This window comes from Chiloscyllium punctatum, chromosome 9 (genome assembly GCF_047496795.1).
Source record: "Chiloscyllium punctatum isolate Juve2018m chromosome 9, sChiPun1.3, whole genome shotgun sequence".
Classification (NCBI taxonomy): domain Eukaryota; kingdom Metazoa; phylum Chordata; class Chondrichthyes; order Orectolobiformes; family Hemiscylliidae; genus Chiloscyllium; species Chiloscyllium punctatum.
Genome location: NC_092747.1, coordinates 97,998,076 through 98,019,004, shown reverse-complemented (window position 1 = coordinate 98,019,004; position 20,929 = coordinate 97,998,076). Strand labels below are relative to the sequence as shown.

The 20,929-nt window shown below is 42.7% G+C and overlaps 1 protein-coding gene across 2 annotated transcripts in view; it reads left to right on the top strand.

The window, feature by feature from the left end:
- Positions 1 to 20,929, top strand: part of slain1a (SLAIN motif family, member 1a) — a 128,155-nt gene that overhangs the window by 99,039 nt on the left and 8,187 nt on the right. For both annotated transcript variants that reach the window (XM_072577932.1, XM_072577933.1), the window contains one exon: positions 4,029 to 4,160. In XM_072577932.1, coding sequence (XP_072434033.1) covers positions 4,029 to 4,160 — 132 coding nt within the window. The remainder of the gene's footprint in view (positions 1 to 4,028; positions 4,161 to 20,929) is intronic.

Sequence of the window (20,929 nt, the reverse complement as noted above, 5' to 3'; positions counted from 1 at the left end):
TTGCAGCATGGATAGGTACCTCGGACTTCGATGTTGTGGCCATTTTGGAGACATGGCTAGAGCAGGGTCAGGAATGGATGCTGCCGGTTCCAGGATTTAGATCGTTCATTAAAATCAGGGAAGGTGGTAAAAGAGGGGGAGGTGTGGCCTTGTTAGTCAAGGATAATATAACGATGGCTGAAAGAAATTTTGACGAGGACTCGTATATTGAGGTGGTATGGGCTGAGGTTAGAAACCGGAGAGGAGAGGTCATACTGCTGGGAGTTATTGACTGGAAATGTTATAACTCTAGTAAGTCAGATGGGTCAGTTTTTGTCCAATGTGTGCAGGAGGGTTTCCTGACAAAGTATATTGAAGGATCGACAAGAGGGGAGGCCACATTGGATCTGGACCAGGCCAGGTGTTTGATTTAATGGTAGGTGAACGCTTTGGAGAGAGTGACCATAATTTGGTCATGTTTAGTTTAGCGATGGAAAGGGATAGATATATGCCACAAGGTTATAGGTGTGGGAAGGGCAATTATAATGCGATTCGGCAAGACTTAGGATGCATAGAATGGGGTAGCAAAATGCAGTGGATGGGGACACTCGAGGAGCTGGTTTAAGGAGCAGATATTGCATATCACAGATAGGTATGTCCCTGTCAGGCAGGGAGGAAGTGATAAGGTAAGGGAACTGTGGCTTACGAAAGAAAGAAGAGGGAGGCTTATGTGACGTTAAGATGAGGTGGTTCAGATGAGTCGATGGAGAGTTACAGATTAGCTGGAAGGAATTATAGAGAGAGTTAAGAAGAGCAAGGGGGGATATAAGCAGTCTTTAGCAGATAGAATAAAGGACAACTCTAAAGCTTTCTATAGGTATGTAAGGAATAAAAGGATGACTAGGGTAGGAATAGGACCAGTCAAAGACAGAAGTGGGAAGTTGAATGTGGACTCTGTGGTGATAGAAGTGATAAACAACTATTTCTCATCCATTTTCACTCAGGTAAAGGAGAATATTGTAGAGGAGAAGACTGAAATATGGGGTATTAGACTTGGAGGGAAGGACTTATGAGAAAAGACTGAGAGACTTGACTCTGTTCTCATTGGAGAGAAGAAGGCTAAGTGGGGATTTGATAGAGACATACAAGATGATCAGAGGATTAGATAGGGTGGACAGTGAGAGTCTTTTTCCTAGGATGATGATGTCAGCTTGTACAAGGGGGTATGGCTGCAAATTGAGGGGTGATAGATTTAAGACAGATGTCAGAGGCAGGTTCTTTATGCAGAGAGTAGTAAGGGCGTGGAATGCCCTGCCTCCAATGTAGTTAAGATGCAGCCACATTAGGGGCATTTAGCAGTCCTTGGATAAGCATGTAGATGATGATGATGGGATAGTGTAGGGGGAACGGGCTTAGATTAGTTTACTGGTCATGCAACATCGAGGGCCAAAGGGCCTTTTCTGCAGTATTTTTCTATGTTCTATTTGCATTGATGTCTTGTTTTGTCCTCAGCTCTGTTGGCCAAGAGTTTAATGTAACATATTTATGATTTATGAATGAAATAATACAAAGTACAATAACATTTTTTGCATACTATTCAAATTGAAATATGCCAAATAATGGAGGAATTATTTTCTGGTTCTTCTTAAAAATTCATGCAACTATTCTTGACACATGTTCTATTTCAAAATGCAACTTCCTTTTGGTTAAGAAAAATGGCAGGATAGTGTCCTTTGCCTCTGACCTTGGAGGTTGGATCCTTAGATGTGTGTTTCAGATCTGGGATCGCAAACCATGCACCTGTCACTGTAATGAGAATGCCATTGTATCTTATTTTGTTGGAGGATGCATCTTGATTGCAGAGTTGGATTCTTGGAGGTTGTGGTTCCAGCCATAGCCTCTCCGCCTCCAGCGATTCTGAAAGGGAAGTCGGCTTTGCAAGCCCTGCCCTGTAGTCCTTGTGCAGTGTCAGTGACCCCTGCCTCTCACTTGAGAGGAACTTCTAAGTTCTGCCAAGCAATCAGGTTGGCCTGCTTCATAGAGGACACTGCTTTAAGGTCAGGAAGGGTATTTCTGTTGGGTGGACATTGTGGTGGGGTTCCCCCAAAATGTCCAGGACACCCCTGAATGAAGTACCCCCTTCCTTCCCACCTTCTATTGTTTGAGGCCTTTTAAAATTTCCATCGGTCTACTTGCTCCCACCTGCCCACATCAGCCATAAATTGGCATGGACAACACATTATTCATTTTAAAGGCATGTTAACAAACCCAATTAACCTTTACATGATTAAATACAGCAGATAGGCAGTGATTTCAGCACCTAATGGCCTTGCTTCTTTGGGGGTCAGCTCAGGGTGGATTCGAAGGTGGTGGGCTGGCCATCTGATGTATTTTACAAAGGCGCGCACACACCACACACCCACCCACCCAGATGGGGGAGGTTGGTAGTGACACACAATTCAGCTCATTGTCCCCGATAAGGTAATGTCATAGTGTCATCGAGTCGTAGAGATGTATAGCAAGGAAACAGACTATTAGGACGAACTCATCCATGCCAACCAGATATCCCAACCCAATCTAGACCCACCTACCAGCACCCGGCCCATATCCCGCCAAACCCTTCCTATTCATAACACCCATCCAGATGCCTTGTAACTATTGCAATTGTACTAGCCTCCACCACTTCCTCTGGCAGCTCATTCCATGCACATACCACTCTCTGCGTGAAAAGGTTGCCCCTTAGGTCTCTTTTATATCTTTCCCCTCTCACCCTAAACCTATGCCCTCTAGTTCTGGACTCCCCCACCCCAGGGAAAGAAACTTTGTCTATTTACCCTATCTATGTCCCTCATGATTTTATAAACCTCCTATAAGGTCAACCCTCAGCCTCCAACACTTCAGGGAAAACAGCCCCGGCCTATTCAACCTCTCCCTGTAGCTCAAATCCTCCTACCCTGGCAATATCCTTATAAATCTTTTCTGAACCCTTTCAAGTTTCACAACATCGTTCCTGATAGGAAGTAGACCAGCGTTGCACATGTTATTCCAAAGATGACCTAACCAATCCTCTGTACAGCCACAACATGACCTCCCAAACCCTGTACTCAATACTCTGACCAATAAAGGAATGCATACCAACTGCTTTCTTCACTATCCTATCTACCTGTGACTCTACTTTCAAGGAGCTATGAACCTGCACTCCAAAGTCTCTTTGTTCAGCAACACTCCCTAGGACCTTACCATTAAGTGTTGTAAGTCCTGCTAAGATTTGCTTTCCCAAAATGCTGCATCTCACATTTATCCAAGTTAAACTCAATCTGCCACTGCTCAGCCCATTGGCCCATCTGATCAAGATCCCACTGTAATCTGAGGTAACCTTCTTTATTGTCTACTACACCTCCAATTTTGGTGTCATCTGTAAACTTACTAACTGTACCTGTTATGCTCACATCCAAATCATTTATACAAATGACGAAAAGTAGTGGACCCAGTACCACTAGTCACAGGCCTCCAGTCTGAAAAACAACCCTCAACCACCACCCTGTCTTCTACCTTTGAGTTAGTTCTGTATCCAAATGGTGAGTTTTCCCTGTATTCCATGAGATCTAACCTTGCTAACCAGTCTCCCATGGGAAGCCTTGTCGAACGTTCCTGTAGGGGAAACTTGCTTTTTTCTTACTGTTATTGAAGGAACTTCAAAAAGCGCTTAAAACAATTGTGTGAAGATAAGTTGTTTTTTCTGCTCCAACTAAAACCGATTATAACAAAAACAAACAATAGTTCCTACAACATTAGTTGAAAGAAAACATGGGCTTTACAAGAACTGTTCTGACAAAAGGTCAGCACTTTAAATGCTGGTCGATTGATTAGCTACTGGCTTGCTGTGTTCTTTGAAGCCTTTTTGAAATAGGTTAGATTTCCAATATTTGCACTTTGTTCATGTAAATGTTTAAAATATAAGTAGCATTAATCCTTATTTGAACTCTGAATGCATTTGCCTTTGTTGCAAAAATATGTGGTTGAATTTGAAATGACTCTTTCTGTTGCAGAAAAACTCAGACGCAGTATGCCAAACCTGGCTCGTTCATTCAGTGCTACCAGTTCACCAGACTCTTTCAAGAATAGCAGAAGTTTTGATTCAAACCTACAGAATGGAATTTCACGACTCCAGTCACCGGCATGTGAGTATAAGCTGTGCCCATGACAAAACTTTATCACGTGAGGTTAGTTTAGCTTTCAACAGATTACGTTCCTCATTCCATTACGTGATGTATTAATGCTGTTCCAAATGATCTGAACAAATCAAACTCCCCTTCGTTAAATTGTTTTATAATTCCAGTTTTTAAAATATTCATCTTTTTCAGCTATGTGTCATTCTTGGATGAAAAGGATGAGTAAATGAGCTATTGTCTGGCTGCTATCAGATGCTGCTCACTAATAGTTTCTAGGGAGCACTTAGGACAAATGAGATTGGGAGAGGAGGTTTCTGTTATTTACGAAAAAGCTCATAGAATGAATTGTGGTGTGAAACTTTTAAATTTCCATTCCCCTTATAATCTGCATAGCTTGTTTATGTGAATTTTGGAATTTTTTAAGGCAATCCTAATCTCTCCTTCAAACCTGAGACAAACTTAGTAATGTATTAAATAAGGCGAACTTTGCCTTTATTACCTTAGCTGGCATTGTAATTTCCTCATTAAATGGAGAAATTGTGTGAATTGTGATCTGATCTTGCAAATATCACATTTGCAAATTTTTCTCTGAAATTTTAAAGAGCATATGATTTCTGAACAAAATCATCTGGTAAGTTTGAAGTCATAGAGAAAAATGAAAAGGAGAGAGTATTTATATTTTAAAAAACTGAATTTTGGCAGATGATAATTATCACTGCTTTTAGAATGATTGTCATCTTTTCTTAAATGCCACTATTTTGCTTCAAACTTATTTCGACACTTCACAATTTAGACTCTTCTGTTTGTTTTAAGCTTGTGCAACAAATACAAGGAACTTCTGATTTTTGACTTGAAACATATTCTCTTTTCATAGTTTAGAACTGATTTTCTTTTAATATAATTTGATTGTCAGGTTTGGCCATTGCTGTCTTTAATGTGTGGAGGGTACAAAAGGAAGGAAGTTATGATAATCCAACACAGACTGCAGCATTGGGCACTACATATGATGGGAAGGATGAGAAAACATTAAAACAGATCATAGGAAAAGGAGTAGGACTATTCAGTCCCTGGAACCTATTCCATCATTCAATGAGATCAATTCAAAAAAGATCCAAGAGAATAGCTGCTGGGATGTGGAATTTCAGCAGACATGGACAAATTGGAGAAACAGGGGCTATGAAGAAATAGTTTAGAGGAGATTTGATAGGGGTGTTCAAAACCATGAGGAATTCAGTCAGAATATATGGATGAAACTGTTCCCATAAGTGGAAGGATCAACAATCAAAGATCACTAAGTTAAGGCCTTTGGTGATGTGAGGAAAAGCTGCTTTATCAAGCAGGCAGTTAGGATCGGTAATGTTTTTTGAGAATCAGGTGGAGGTAGCCTCCAGAGAAAGCATTGCTGTGTATGGTGCCCTTATTATTGAGGATAAGGGAGTCTCAGTTGTGAATATTTTGCTTTAGGTTTACATTTGGGGTGGGGTTTATTTGTTTTGCTGAATTTTTTTTTGCTTATGGAGGTCTGGCATATCTTTGATGTATGATCACTACATACCACTGTGTTGTATGAAGCATTCTGCATTATTGATCAACACGGTAGATTTGCTACTAAAGTCATCTTGAAGGGTAGGGGTTTATCAGGCTCACTTGGTCTATTGTGGAAGAGGGAGCCCACTTCATTGTCAAACAAGAGGAGTCTTTTGAACATGTATGTTTTCATCTTAGCAACAAAGTGCAAGTTACGTTTTAGAGGCTGAGGAAAACCATCATTCATCTTACTCCTTCAATATCCTAGTTGTTCTCCTACCAGTTCCATGTAACATTACTATAAGGGGTAATGCTTAAGGAACTCCTTAGTATTAGCTCCTTCAGACCCTTCCACCTTTATACAACATCTCCTCCCAAAATTGTTTCCCTCATTATCCATATATATATATATTTGGGTATATAATTACATTTACCACTGTCACATCTTCCCAAATGTCTCTGATTTCACAAATTCAGGTGGTCTGGAGGTTTCACTATTCTTGCCACATACATTCTTGACAGCCTTGTTCGATTTGTCAACTCTGGGTTCAAGACATTTAGCCTTGATTCTGTTCCAAAGAGAGTGAATGCTGCAAGTCCCTTTAGACTAGAAGACATTTATTAAGACCATAAGAAATAGGTGCAACATAGATCATTCAGACTGACAAGTCTGCTGTGCCATCCAGTAGTATCCTGGCTGATCCAATCATCCACAATCCCACTTTTCTACCTTTTCCCTAAAACCCCTGATTTCTTTACTGGTCAAAAAATCTGTCTCTGTTTTGAACATACTTAATGATTAACCTCAACATCCATCTGTGGTAAAGGGTTCCACAGATTCAATACCCTATGAGAGAAGAAATTCCTCTTCATCTGTATCTAAAATGGGCAAGCCCTTATTCTGAAATCATGCCCTCTGATTCTACAATCTCCAAAGAGGGGAAATAATTTTTCCACATGTACCTTGTCAAGTCCCCAAGATAATCTAATATGTTTTAATAAGGTTTCGCCATTCTTTCTTCTAAACTTTAATGAGTACAGGCCCAACCTATTCAACCTCTCTTCATACCTCGTGTCAACCTAGTGAACATTCTCTCGACCACTGCCAATGCCAATTTGCCTCCCTTTAGATAAGGGACCTGGAGTCACTTCCCTCAAAGTTATTAACATATATAATAAATAACAGTGGTCCCATCACTGATCCCTGTGGTATTCTATCCTGAAAATGCCCTCCTTAGCCCAACTCTGTCTTCTATCCATTCTAATGTTCTACCTCCAACACCATGGACTCTTATCTTATTAAATAGCTTAAGATATGGTACCTTATCAAATGCATCCTGAAAAATCTAAATATATTACATCCACCACTTCCACTTTATCTATCCAACTTGTTATCTCCTCAAAAAATTCCAGAAAATTTGTCTGGCATGATTTCCCCTTCATGAAGTGTCACTGACTATGCTTGATGATGTTTCTAATGCTTTGCTGTTGTATCCTTTATAGTAAACTCTTAATATTTTCCTAATAACAGACATTAAGCTAACCGGTCCATTGTTCTTACTTTTTTTGTCTCCTTCCCTTTGCAAACATAGCTGTTAAATTTTCCAGATGCTAAGAATTTTTGAAAGTTTATGACTAGTGTATTCACTATCTCTCAAGCCATTTCCTTAAATATCCTTGGATGCCTCCCTTGCTATCGAATGGACTTATCGGTTTTTAGCCCCATTAGCTTCCTTTGCACTTTTTCTCCAGTGGTAGTCATTGTAATTCTTTCCTCTGCTCCTTTTGCCTCTTGATCATTGAGTTATTTTGGTGTGCTAGTAGTGTCTTTTACTGTGGAGACTGATGCAAAGTATTCAACTCCTCTGCCATTCCCTGGCTTCCTTTTATTATTTCACCAGTTTCATTCCCTAAAGAGGTAAGTTTACTTTGGCTTTTCTCTTCCTTTTTTGTATATTTAAGGCACTTTTGCTGTTTCTTTTGATATTACTTGCAAGTTTACCCTAAAACTTTATTTTCTCTCTCTTTATTATTTTGTCATTGTCTTTTGTTGGTTTATAAAATTTTCCCAATGCTGTCACTTATCACTAGTCTTAGACACACTGTCTGCTTTCCTTTCAATTTGATGCTGTTCTTAACTGCCCTGGTTAACCATGTTGGCTTACCTCCTTCCTAGAATCCTCCTTCCTCACTGAATGTGTTCTTGCAACAAGACATGAGCTATTTACTTAAACATCTGCCATTATTTCTGAAATGTCATTGCTGCTAAACTCCTTTCCCAATCGATACCAGTTAGCTCTGTCCTCAATATTTTGTAAATGCTTTCATTTAAGCTTAGCATAGTTGTTTCCAAACCACATTCTTCCCCTTGATGCTGAATGCTACATTCAGCCATTTTATGGCCACTGGTTCTGAGGGGATCTTTTACTCTGCCTCATCATACTTCACCAGGTCCTAAATAGCCTGATCCCTGGTTGCATCCACAACATATTCGAGGAAACTGTGCAAATATACTCTACGTCTTCCCCCTTATGGCCTCCTCTAGTTGTCTGACTGTCCCAATCTAGATGATGGTTAAAGTCATCATGATTAATGTACTGCCTCTATTACATGCTCTTATTATCTCCAGATTTATCCTCTGTCCTACCATACAGCTATTGTTAGGTTGCCTCTGAAACACTCGTGCCAATGTCGTCTTCTCCTTCTCATTTCTTTATGCCAACCATGCACACACTGCCACCCCACCCAAGGCAGCCCTCAGGATTCAATTTGCCAGGCCACTGGTTCCAGCATTGTTCAAGTGAAGCATGGCCCACCAGAACCTTTAACCCCAGTACTAATGTCAGTGCCCTACAAACTGAAATCAATACCACACTCAATCTTTGAGCACAGATTGAAATGCTAACTGTCTTTTAGCAAGAGATATTTTCTAGTCCTATGAATGTTGTTGCCATCAACATAGAGAGCAGTATCTATCCCTTCAATTATACTTTCCCCTTACACCATGTTATTCTTATTTTCTGGCCCCATTTGAATAGTTCCCAGTACCAAAGTGCGATGATCAGTTTGCTTGTTCTCACTGCAGTCCTCACCCTTGTCTGCACAATTTGCAAGAACCTTGTAACAGGGGCCGAGACTTCTTAAATTTAACCCCTTGAGTCCTCCAGAGTCTCTCACTCTTTTTCCCTCAACACACTTTTCCCTCATCACAGACTAATTTTGAATTGCCTAGTCTGAGGGGTGAGAGCCCCTCTGAGCAAAGTGTCCAAGTAACATGTCCCTTCTCCGATGTGCCACAATGTTTGCAGCACAGACTCCAGCTTTTCAACCCGGATCTGAAGTTCCTTGAAATCTTTTGTGTTTCCATCATGGAGGCTGTTTTTCCTGCTGAAACAGGCAATAGCTCCATTGTAACTTTGGGAGCACCTTTAACCTCATGCATTTCCTTTGTGGAGGATGATTGCCTTATTGAAACAAACAATTTACTTTCTACAGTATCCTAGATCTCTGAACCAGGCAATTTCATATTGCCCATACCCTGGATTGCTAGAAATTGATTATCTTTCCTTACTGTCCATTTCACAGGAATGTAAGCAACACATTTCAGCCTGTAGCAGCAGATACTTATTGTTAATCTGACGTTAAAACTGTGTTGAAGTGTGTAGTCTGTTAACTTTAAGTTGTAGATTAGCTTAGACCTTTTATTTTGGCCTCAGTGATTACATGATTAAAGAAACCATAATGTTTGCTTCCTCGGGTCCGCTATTTGAGGATTATTTCTTGGCATGTTCTCTCTCACGGTTACAAAGAATTCTTCCTATGAAGAATAGGAAACAAAAGTCTTTGTTTGAACTTGCATATACTTGCACCTCAGCATCTGAAATTGGGTTTCAATCTGTAATAGCTATTTGTTCTGATTTTTTTTTCTGATTTTTCACTGCTGGCCACAGAAACGTCTGTCTGTACCTCGCACTAGAGAGTCCCCTTGGAACCAATGTACCCCTCATTGCATTAGAGCCAGTCTCAATATCAGAAACTTGGCTGTTCGTGCTATGTTCCCCTGAGAATCCATCACCCCCTACATTTTCCAAAACAGCATACCTGTTTGAAATGGGTATAGCCACACGAGGCTCCTGCACTAGCTGCCTACCTCTCTTACCTTTCCTGGAGTTAACCCATCTATGTGATTGTATCTGAGACTCTTTCTCCCCCCCCCCCCCCCCCCCATAAACTGCCATCCATCACATACTGATACTGTTGCAAATTCCTCATTGCTTCTTACTGTCTCTCCAACCGATCCATTTGATCTGATAAGATTCGCATTTATTGCAGATATAATCTGCAGTAACTCTTCAACTCTCTTTAAACTCCCACATCTGACAAGAAGCGCATATCACTCTACTAAAGGCCATTTTTGCTCCTTCACAATCTACAGATCCAGAAAATAATACTGTCTTATTCCTCTACAAAACACTGCCCCAGGTTAAATTCACAATGCTTTGTTGCAATCTGAGTTACTTCCATTGAAGATGTATCAATGAACTCAAATGGGATGTACTTAGACTTAAAATATGTGGCTTTATCACTTTAATTTTGACTTTGTGACCTTGGTTTGAATTCCTTCTGTAATATCTCCTACTTCGTGATTCTGACGAATGAACCCAGTTCCTCAACTTCGTGTTTGGGCATTTACATTATAGAAGACACTTGATGTTTTTAATAGCTTCTAGGCACATTGTTTACTTATGGACCAGCTTGTCATAGTCCCATCTAGATGCCCCATCTAGTTATTGTCACTGAAAGGGACAGGAGCTTACTTTGGGAGTGGAAGCATTATTAATTTGAGTTACTGAGACTATTTTTGAAAGAATGAATCTTGCTATCACATGGTGTGTTTGAGTTGAATGACATAGATGCATTGAAGGGGGAGCTAGATGGCTTCATGAACCACAATGGAATAGAAAGATATGCTGATTAGGGTGCAGGAAAGAGGAGTTGAAGGAAGCTTATGTGGATCATTCTACAAAGCTAGTATTCTGGCTGTGGTTTGAGTTTTTTCAGCTGTATACAAGTCCAATCCCTATTGCAGGGTGACTGCACTTCGTTTTGGTACAGATATTTTCTGAAGCCTCGAAATTAAAACCATTGTGTAGCTTTTTGTCCTCATTGTATGACAACAGCATACCTCTGCTGTGAGACCTGTCATTCTTGCTGAAGATCATTTTAGCTATGAAGGAATTCCCATTATTTTTGGGAAAGGAGCAAGAATAAAATGACAATGCAGCACTGTTTGCAAAGCCAGCTGCAGTTTTCTTTTTGTGACATGCAGCTTGAGTTTTGAGTTAAATGACCTTTCTGGAATGGATGTGGATTTATACATTTATTTTTCTTTCTGTAATGTTGAGCTGTGCACTCAATTGCTTGGAAGTAATTGCTAGCATTTTATCCAATAGAGATCTCTTCAAATGAGAAGGTTAAGTGATGATTGGTTAAGTTAATCATTGTTTCCAAGGTGAAAGATTTTGATGGAGGAGAATGTGTCCAGAGTTTAGATTAAAATTTGTTGGAAAATTATTGAGGTTGGATGAGGCAACATGTTATTCAGTTACACTTGTCAGATTCTGAAATGCACTCACTTTAAAAAGGTGATAGAAGCTGATTTCCTGGATAATTTTAAAAGGAAGCTTGACAAACCTTCAAATTTGAGAAGCTTACAGGATTATGAACAAAATGCTGCAATGCGGAACTAATTACAACTGCTCGTTCAAAGAAACAGCATTTAACAGTGGAATGGTATCCTGCTTCTGTGGTGTAAATTTCAATGTATGTATGACGAAATGAAGATGCGGGAAAAAATATCATGGTGTAGGGCCGGCATGTTGGCATGAATAGATGCTTGGCTGCTAATAGGGAACAAAGCATAGGCATTAAGGATTGGCAAGATGTATGAGTGGTGTACCATTAGTATGAATTCTGGGACCTCAATAGTTTGCAATTTTTATAAATATCTTTGATGAAGGGATGGATAGTATGCTTGCCAGATTTGTTACCAACACAAAGAATAGGTAGGAAAGTACATTGTGAAGAGCTCTTAAGGGAGACTACAAAAATATTCAGTTAGGTTAAGTGAGCGAACAAAATTCTAGCAAATGGAGTATTCAGTAGTAGGAAAAATATGAAATTATCCATTTTGGCAGGAAAAATTAAAAAAGAATTACACTATTGAAATAGAGACTGAAGAGCTCTGATTGCAGACAAATCTTTGTATCTTAATGCATTAATTATAAAAAGTGAGCAGATACAGCAATTAATTAGGAAAGCTGATAAAATGTTATCATTTACAATGAGGGGAAATTGAATGTAAAGGTGGAGAGGTTATGTTTCAGTTATATAGTCCACAGGTGAAACCATGTCGGGAGCAATATGTACAGAATTGGTCTCCTTATCCAAAGAAGAATGTAATGGTGTTGGAAAGAGTTTCAAGCGGGTTTACTAGACATAAGACAACCCACCCAATCTAGTTATTATGAGAGAGGTTTGGATTAGCTAATCTCAAATCTTTTGGTGTTTCGAGGTGTTTAATGATGATGGTTGAAATATATAAAATCCTGAGGGGTCTTGGTAGTTGTGCGGAGGATATTTTCTCTTATGGAATAATAAAAACTAGGGGCCACGTTTAAAAGTCAGGGGGCACCTGTATTAAACAGACATTTGGCTCTTTTTTTCCACTCTGAGGATTGACAGTCTTTGGAACTCGCTCTGAAAAGATGGTGGAAACCGAGTCCTTGAATATTTTTAAAGTAGAAGTTCTTCTTTAACAAAGGGTTAAAAGGTTATCAGGATAGCTAGGAATGTGGATTTGAGATTACAATCAGATCAGCCATGATCTTATTAAATGGTGGAGTTGGGTGGAGAGGCCTAACTTCTGCTCCTTGTTTGTAAGGGTGGAACTGTTATTTGAGTCTTTCAGCCACAGATCAGAATTTAAGATGACTGATGCTCAAGTATTTTAACGTTATCAGAACAATAGACCGAGAAGAGAAAAGGAAGGTGCAATGATCTGCAGCCTACTTGAAGTTGAGGTAGATAGCCCCCACCATCACACCCACTCCAGTTACCAGCTCCGCCCCCATTCCCAGCTCCACACCCACACTAGATCCCAGCTCCCAGCCCTGCCGAGTTTTCACCATCCCTCCAGACCTCCCCCTCACTGAGGACGAACGATCAGTCCTCATCAAAGGACTCTCCTTCATCCCCCTCCGTCCACACATCAATGAATGCCGTGACATCAAACACTTCTTCCGCCGCCTCCGCCTCCAAGCTTACTTTCACAATCAGGACTCCCGCCCACCTTCCAAGGACCCCTTCGCCCACCTCCAACACACTCCATCCACCTGGACACCCACACTGGCCTATTACCTGCCCTCAACCTCTTCATTTCCAACTGCCGCCGGGACATTAACCGCCTCAACCTGTCTATCCCCCTCCCCCACTCCAACCTCTCACCCTCGCAACGTGCAGCCCTCCAATCCCTCTGCTCCAATCTCGACCTCACCATCAAGCCAGCAGATAAAGGGGGCGCTGTGGTAGTCTGGCGCACTGACCTCTACTCCGCTGAAGCCAAACGCCAACTCGAGGACACCTCTTCCTACTGCCCCCTCGACCATGACGCCCACCCCCCCATCACCAAACCATCATCTCCCAGACCATACAGAACCTCATCACCTCAGGAGATCTCCCATCCACAGCTTCCAACCTCAGTCCGGGAACCCTGCACTGCCTGGTTCTACCTCCTTCCCAAGATCCACAAGCCTGACCACCCTGGCCGACCCATTGTCTCAGCATGCTCCTGCCCCACTGAACTCATTTCTACCTACCTCGACACTGTCCTATCCCCCCTAATCCACGAACTCCCCATATACGTTCAAAACACCACCCACGCCCTCCACCTCCTCCAAGACTTCCGTTTCCCCGGCCCCCAACGCCTCATCTTCACTATGGATATCCAATCCCTCTACACCTCCATCCGCCATGACCAGGGCCTCCAAGTCCTCTGTTTTTACCTCTCCTGACGTCCCCAACAGCACCCTTCCACCGACACTCTCATTCGTTTGGCCAGACTCGTCCTCACCCTTAACAATTTCTCCTTCAAATCCTCCCAGTTCCTCCAGACCAAAGGGGTAGCCATGGGCACATGTATGGGCCCCAGCTATGCCTGTCTCTTTGTTAGCTACGTAGAACAGTCGATCTTCCGTAATTACACCGGCACCACTCCCCTCCTCTTCCTCCGCTATATTGATGACTGCATTGGCGCCACCTCATGCTCCCGCGAGGAGGTTGAGCAATTCATCAAATTCACCAACACATTCCACCCTGACCTTAAATTTACCTGGACCATCTCTGACACCTCCCTCCCCTTCCTGGACCTCTCCATCTCCATTAATGACGACGGACTTGACACTGACATTTTTTACAAACCCACCAACTCCCACAGCTACCTGGATTACACCTCTTCCCACCCTAGCTCTTGCAAAAATGCCATCCTGTATTCCCAATTCCTCCACCTCCGCCATATCTGCTCCCAGGAGGACTAGTTCCACCACAGAACACACCAGATGGCCTCCTTCTTTAGAGACCGCATTTTCCCTTCCCACGTGGTTAATGATGCCCTCCAACTCATCTTGTCCACATCCCGCACCTCCATCCTCAGACCCCCACCCCTCCAACTGTAACAAGGACAGAATGCCCCTGGTGCTCGCCTTCCACCCTACCAATCTTCGCATAAACCAAATCATCCGCCGACATTTTCGCCACCTCCAAACGAACCCCACCACCAGGGATATATTTCCCTCTCCACCCCTTTCCGCCTTCCGCAAAGACTGTTCCCTCCATGACTCCCTGGTCAGGTCCACGCCCCCCTACAACCCACCCTCCCATCCTGGCACCTTCCCCTGCCACTGCAGAAATTGCAAAACCTGCGCCCACACCTCCTCCTCCACATCCATCCAAGGCCCTAAAGGAGCCTTCCACATCCATCAAAGTTTTACCTGCACATCCACCAATATCATTTATTGTATCTATTGCTCCCGATGCAGTCTCCTCTACATTGGGAAGACTGGACGCCTCCTAGCAGAGCGCTTTAGGGAGCATCTCTGGGACACCCGGCCCAACATTTCAACTCCCCCTCCCACTCTGCTGATGACATGGGGGTCCTGGGCCTCCTTCACCGCCGCTCCCTCACCACCAGACGCCTAGAGGAAGAACGTGTCATCTTCCGCCTTAGAACACTTCAACCCCAGGACATCAATGTGGACTTCAACAGTTTCCTCATTTCCCCTTCCCCCACCTGACCCTAGTTCCAAACTTCCAGCTCAGCACTGTCCCATGACTTGTCCTACCTGCCTATCTTCTTTTCCACCTATCCACTTCACCCTCCTCCCTGACCTATTACCTTCATCCCCTCCCCCACTCACCTATTGTACTCTATGCTACTGTCTCCCCACCCCCACCCTCCTCTAGCTTATCTCTCCACTCTTCAGGCTCACTGCCTTTATTCCTGATGAAGGGCTTTTGCCCGAAACGTCGATTTTACTGCTCCTCGGATGCTGCCTGAACTGCTGTGCTCTTCCAGCACCACTAATCCAGAGACTGAAATTAACAGTACACTCAAACATGGGAAAAATGAATTCAAGTGACACAAGGGAGGGGTTAGATAGTGGAAAAACTGGAGAAGCAGGTAAAATTCCCAATCATGGCCTATGTTAGATTGGAAACATGACAGCAGAGTGAAGGATGGGATGCAGGTGCAAGGCATTAAGAAACTTGAAATTTTAAGGCAGATGCTGAAGGCTACAACTCATATCATACCCTAGAAGTTCTGGCACTTGTGCAAAGTAGGGTAGGTTGTATATGTTCAGCCCAGGGTTCCACGTCTTGTTTTTTTTTAGGTAGTTGCAGCGGGTGGTGACAGTAGAAAACAAATTCCAGCCACAGGATCCTTGCAGGACTGCATGTGATTAGGAGTGTTGTGTAGCAGGATACAAGACTCCATACTGAAAAGATCTTCCTGTAACAGCCTTCAGGCAGTTAGAGCTCAGTCCCGGGAGCCATTAGTTGCAACCTGAAGTTGCAGTCAGGGATCAGAAGAAGCCCTGAGAGCTGTCTGATGCAGTCACAATTTGCAAGAAGGCCTGAGAGCCATTGATGGTTCAGTGCAGCAGTGATTGAGAATGAAGGAAGTGCACAAGCAGTATTTGCTTCATGTAGCTGAGAAACATTAGAGCTTGAAAAAGTGTCAGTTCAGTAAAATCTAGCTGATTTCCTTGGCTTTTGGCATTGTACTTGAGTAAGTGCTGGGGTGCAGTCTTAGAATTCCAAGGAGCACAGCCTCATGAGAAGCTACCTGGTCATAAGTAGTCATTGATTGAATGGCTTGTGAGTGGTTTCTCAAGCTGGATCGTCAATAGTGAGAATTGTAATCTTTTGTAAATGAGACAATATTTGTACAGATTTGGTGTCAATGTTGGGGAGGGATTGTGCAATGTTTGTGGGGTAATCTGATTTGTCTTTTCTACATTTAACGTTCTCTGTGGGGGTGCTTACTGTTAATTCTGGATATTAAAGTATAAAGTACTAGATGATTTGGTCTAGTTTATTCTGTTTATTCATGACTCTGGAATCTTCTGGCTTTATTCTCCTCGTACTTGCTAGAATCTGAAACATTGTCCATTTTAAACAAAGAACCTGCTTGTCCCTCGACAGATTATAATATCAATTTGGAAATCTCATCAGGGATCATTATAAGGAGATAAGCAACCAACAAGGGCTTGGGTTCGCATGCTGTTACTTTATTCTGTCTAGTCCTTTACCCTCAACATCAAACCATTTTATAATTCCATGAAATTTGTTATTCATCTCAAAAAGGTGCTCAGAAGCAAACGTTGGAGTTTGCATTGAATCTCATTGAAACAGTGTAAAGGGAATATTCAGAATTGGTGGAATATTGAAACCATAGTCAAGATTAGAGTGGTGCTGGAAAAGCACTGCAGGAAATAGCGACATTTTGGGCAAAAGGCCTTCATCAGGAATGAGGCTGGGAGCCTCGGGGGTGGATAGATTTATCTCTCCACCCCTCGAGGCTCCCAGCCTCATTCCTGATGAAGGCCTTTTGCCCGAAACATTTTTTTTTTCCTGCTCCTCGGATGCTGCCTAACCTGCTGTGCTTTTCTAGCACCACGCTAATCTCGACTCTGATCTCCAGCATCTGCAGTCCTCACTTTCACCTGGAATTTTGAAATGACAAGTCTAAGAGTGCTCAGATCAGAGGTACTTGGCAAAATAGGCAACTGACCTGCATTTGGTGTCCCTAGCATAGAGAAGCTTACAAGATGACAAACAAATGTACTGTTCTTTCTTGAAGAATGTACCCATCTCTCTTAAGGAAATAGGGTTTGTGTGAGAGAAAGTGAGTGAACAAGTATTGCATCTTCTGCATTTGCGCCATAAGCTGTGAGCACAAGGCAGTTGTTTGAAAAGGTGGTATAGGAGTGAAATAAGAAGGCATGGAGGGAAGACTATGAAGAGGTTTGTCATAGCTCACACCAGCTTCAGCCTACCAAATTGCCTTGATCCTTTGCAGTTCTTGTACAGGCTCAACAGGTCAACAGCAGGTGCCATCTCCTTGACCCTATCCTCATTCCTGGAGCATCTGTATAACAAGGATACCTATGTCAGGCTCCTACGTATTGATTGAAGTTCTGCCGTCAACCCCTGATACTCCAAACAAATTCATCTCGAAGCTCTGAGACCTAGGTCTTGCCCCTCCCCCCTCCCCATAACTGGTTCCTTGACTTCCAGATCCACAGACCGCTATCAGTAAGAATAGGCGAATACACTTTCCCCACCATCATCATCAACATCGGTGCCCTGCAAGGCTGCATGTTCAGCCCCCTACTATACTCCGTATACACTCATGACTATGGCCAAATTCTGCTCCGACTCCATTTATAAGTTTGCCAATGACACCACTGTTGTAGGGTGGATTTCAACCAATGATGAGACAGAATACGGGAAAGAAATCGAGCGCTTAGTGGCATGGTGTAAAGATTACAATTTCTCCATCAATGTTAACAAAATGAAGGAGCTGGTTATTGACTTCAGGAAGCAGAGTGGAGGGCACAGCCCAGTCTGCATCAACGGTGCTGAGGTGGAGATTAGATTAGATTCCCTACAGTGTGGAAACAGGCCCTTTGGCCCAACAAGTCCACACCGACCCTCCGAAGAGCAACCCACCCAGACCCATTCCCCTACCCTACATTTTTTCTTTACCTCTGACTAATGCACCTAACTCTACGGGCAATTTAGCATGGCCAATTCACCTAACCTGCACATCTTTGAACTGTGGAAGGAAACCGCAGCACCCAGAGGAAGTCCACGCAGACACTGGGAGAACGTGCAAACTCCACACAGACAGTTGCCCAAGGTGGGAAATGAACCCCGGTCCCTAGTGCAGTGAGGCAGCAGTGCTAGCCACTGAGCCACGGTGCTGCCCTCAAAAATCACGCACATTAGGCAGCGGTGGGAGACAAACCCACGCCTGTGTGGAGACTATCACCTGAATCCAGCGGCTTAGACAGCTTAGCCATAGCCCAGAGATGGTTGAAAATGCCACGCTGCTGGGAATGATGATTACCAACAATCTGTCCTGGTCCACCCATGCCAATGCACTGGTCAAGAAAGCACAACAATGTCTCTACTTCCTCAGGACGCTAAGGAAATTTGGCTTGTCCACAAGCCCTCTTACCAATTTTTATAGATGCATCATACAAAGCATTCTGTCTGAATGCATCACAACATGGTTTGACAACTGCTCTTCTCAAGACTGCAAGAAACTACAAAAAGTTGTGCACATAGCCCAGTCCATCTCACAAACTAGCCTTCCATCCATTGATTCCATCTGTACTCCCCGCTGCCCCGGAAAAGCAGCCCACATCATCGAAGACCCCTCTCACCCTGGTTATACTCTCTTACACCCTCTTCCATCAGGCAGAAAATATAAAACTTTGTATATACACTTGAGTAGATTGAAGAAGAGCTTCTTTCCCATTATTGTTAGACTTTTGAAGGGACCTCTCAAATTTTAATTTAATGGTTGATCTCGCTCTCTGTGCACCTTCTCTATAGCCGTAACATTGTATTCTTCACTCTGTTCTATTACCCAAATGCATTTTGTATGATATGACCTGCCTGTGCTGCACACAAGACAAAACTATTCACTGTACCTTGGTACATGTGACAATAATAAATCAAATCAACTCATTCCATCCAATAAATAGAGAGGTAAAGGAAGAGGGCATTCAATTCTGTGGTCAGATCATATTGTAGCTGGCAGCAATTGTGGAAGATGATCTGGTTAATGCAGAAGTATACCTTGCAAGGATTTAAGGAGATGACAATCTTTTGGTATTTTCTCTCTGATGCACTGAGAGCAGAAATTTTGCTTTAAAGTAGAGTAGTTCTCCTATTGGAGGATGATTCTCACCCTATCTATCTCCATGGCAACACAGTGATACCATGGGCACCTCCAACAGTGCTTGTCAAGCATCCAATCCAAATGAAGTTCACTTCCCAAAAATCCCCCCTGGCAGAATCGGCTGATTTGCCAATCCCAAATAAAACTAGCTCAGCTCTCCGAACAGCTGTGTCGTTGATTGCATTGTTCCAAAAGAGGGAGAGGCACATGTTGACAATATCTGATCTGCCGATAGAGCCTGAGTCTTATTTTCTTTATTTTAGTCTTTGTCAGTTTGTCAAAACTCTGTACAGCTAGGCTGTTTAATAGAACACTGAATTCAAATTTTGTTTTGCTTGCTGGATTTTATTTAAAGAGATACAAATTACACATTGGGCACTTCCAATAGTTCCGAGCCTGCTCACAGAGCAGTTCAGAGAACATCTCTGGGATACCCACACCAACCAACCCCACCGCCCTGTGGTAGAACACTTCAATTCCCCCTCCCACTCCGCCAAGGACATGCAGGTCTTGGGGCTCCTCGACCGCCACTCCCTAACTACCCAACACCTGGAGGAAGAATGCTTCATCTTCTGCCTCAGGACCCTCCAACCCCATGACATCAATGTGGATTTCACCAGTTTCCTCATTTTCCCTCCCCCCACCTTATCCCAGTTCTAACCTTCCAACTCCCTCCCACCTATCCACTCTACTCTCCCTTCTGACCTATCACCATTACCCCCACCTCCAACCACCTATTGCACCTCTTAGCTAACTTCCCCCAACCCCACCTCCTCTCATTTAACTCTCCATCCCCAATGATCCTGGCCTTATTCCTGAGGAAGGGCTTTTGCCCAAAACGTCAATTTTCCTGTTCCTTGGATGCTACCTGACCTCCTGTGCTTTTCCAGTACCACACTCTTCTATTCCAATAGTTCAGCCCTCTTTCAGCCTGCTGCAGTATATGCATACTTACATACACATGTAGGTCCTGAATTAGACCCGACTGAATACGGTTACCACCCAATGATTAACAAGTAGATCAGCTGCCAACACATTTTAAGGGTAACAAAGGAATTTATTATTTTGTTTATTCATTCATGGGATATGTGCATTGCTGACTGGGCCACCATCTATTGACCCACCCTCATTATCTAGAGGGCAGTTAAGAGCCTATTAAGAGTCGCATTGCTGTTGATCCTGAATTGCATGTAAGTCAGACCAGGTAAAGGTGGCTGATTTCCTTCCCCTAAAGGACATTATTGAACCAGATGGGAATTTACAATATTCAATGCTAGTTACATGGCTACCATTAGGCTAGCTTTTCATTCCAGATTTTTATTGAATTTCGCTATCTGCTATAACGTGATTCAATCCCCCGTGTTCAGAATGTTGGCCTGGATTACTAGTCCTGTGATATTCCAACTATGTCACCATCCCAAGCTTGTACAAGGAGCAAATGTGTGACACAATGGCTAGTCATACACAATTTCACTTTCTTAATCCCACATTTGAAACTTGTAGCTGAGTTGCTGTAATATTTATCAAATTTGTGCTGTAATAGAGGGAATATTATAGTAATTTAGCTTTCCATAGCAATTCGTGATGTGGAGAGAGAAGTTTGAATGCTTTGCAAGAGTGGGCATTCACAAATTGTGAAACAAAGTTTGGAAAAGGACATGAAACGTTGAGAAAAATTAAGAACCTTCTGGACGTCATTAGGGAACAATTGTTTAGTGAA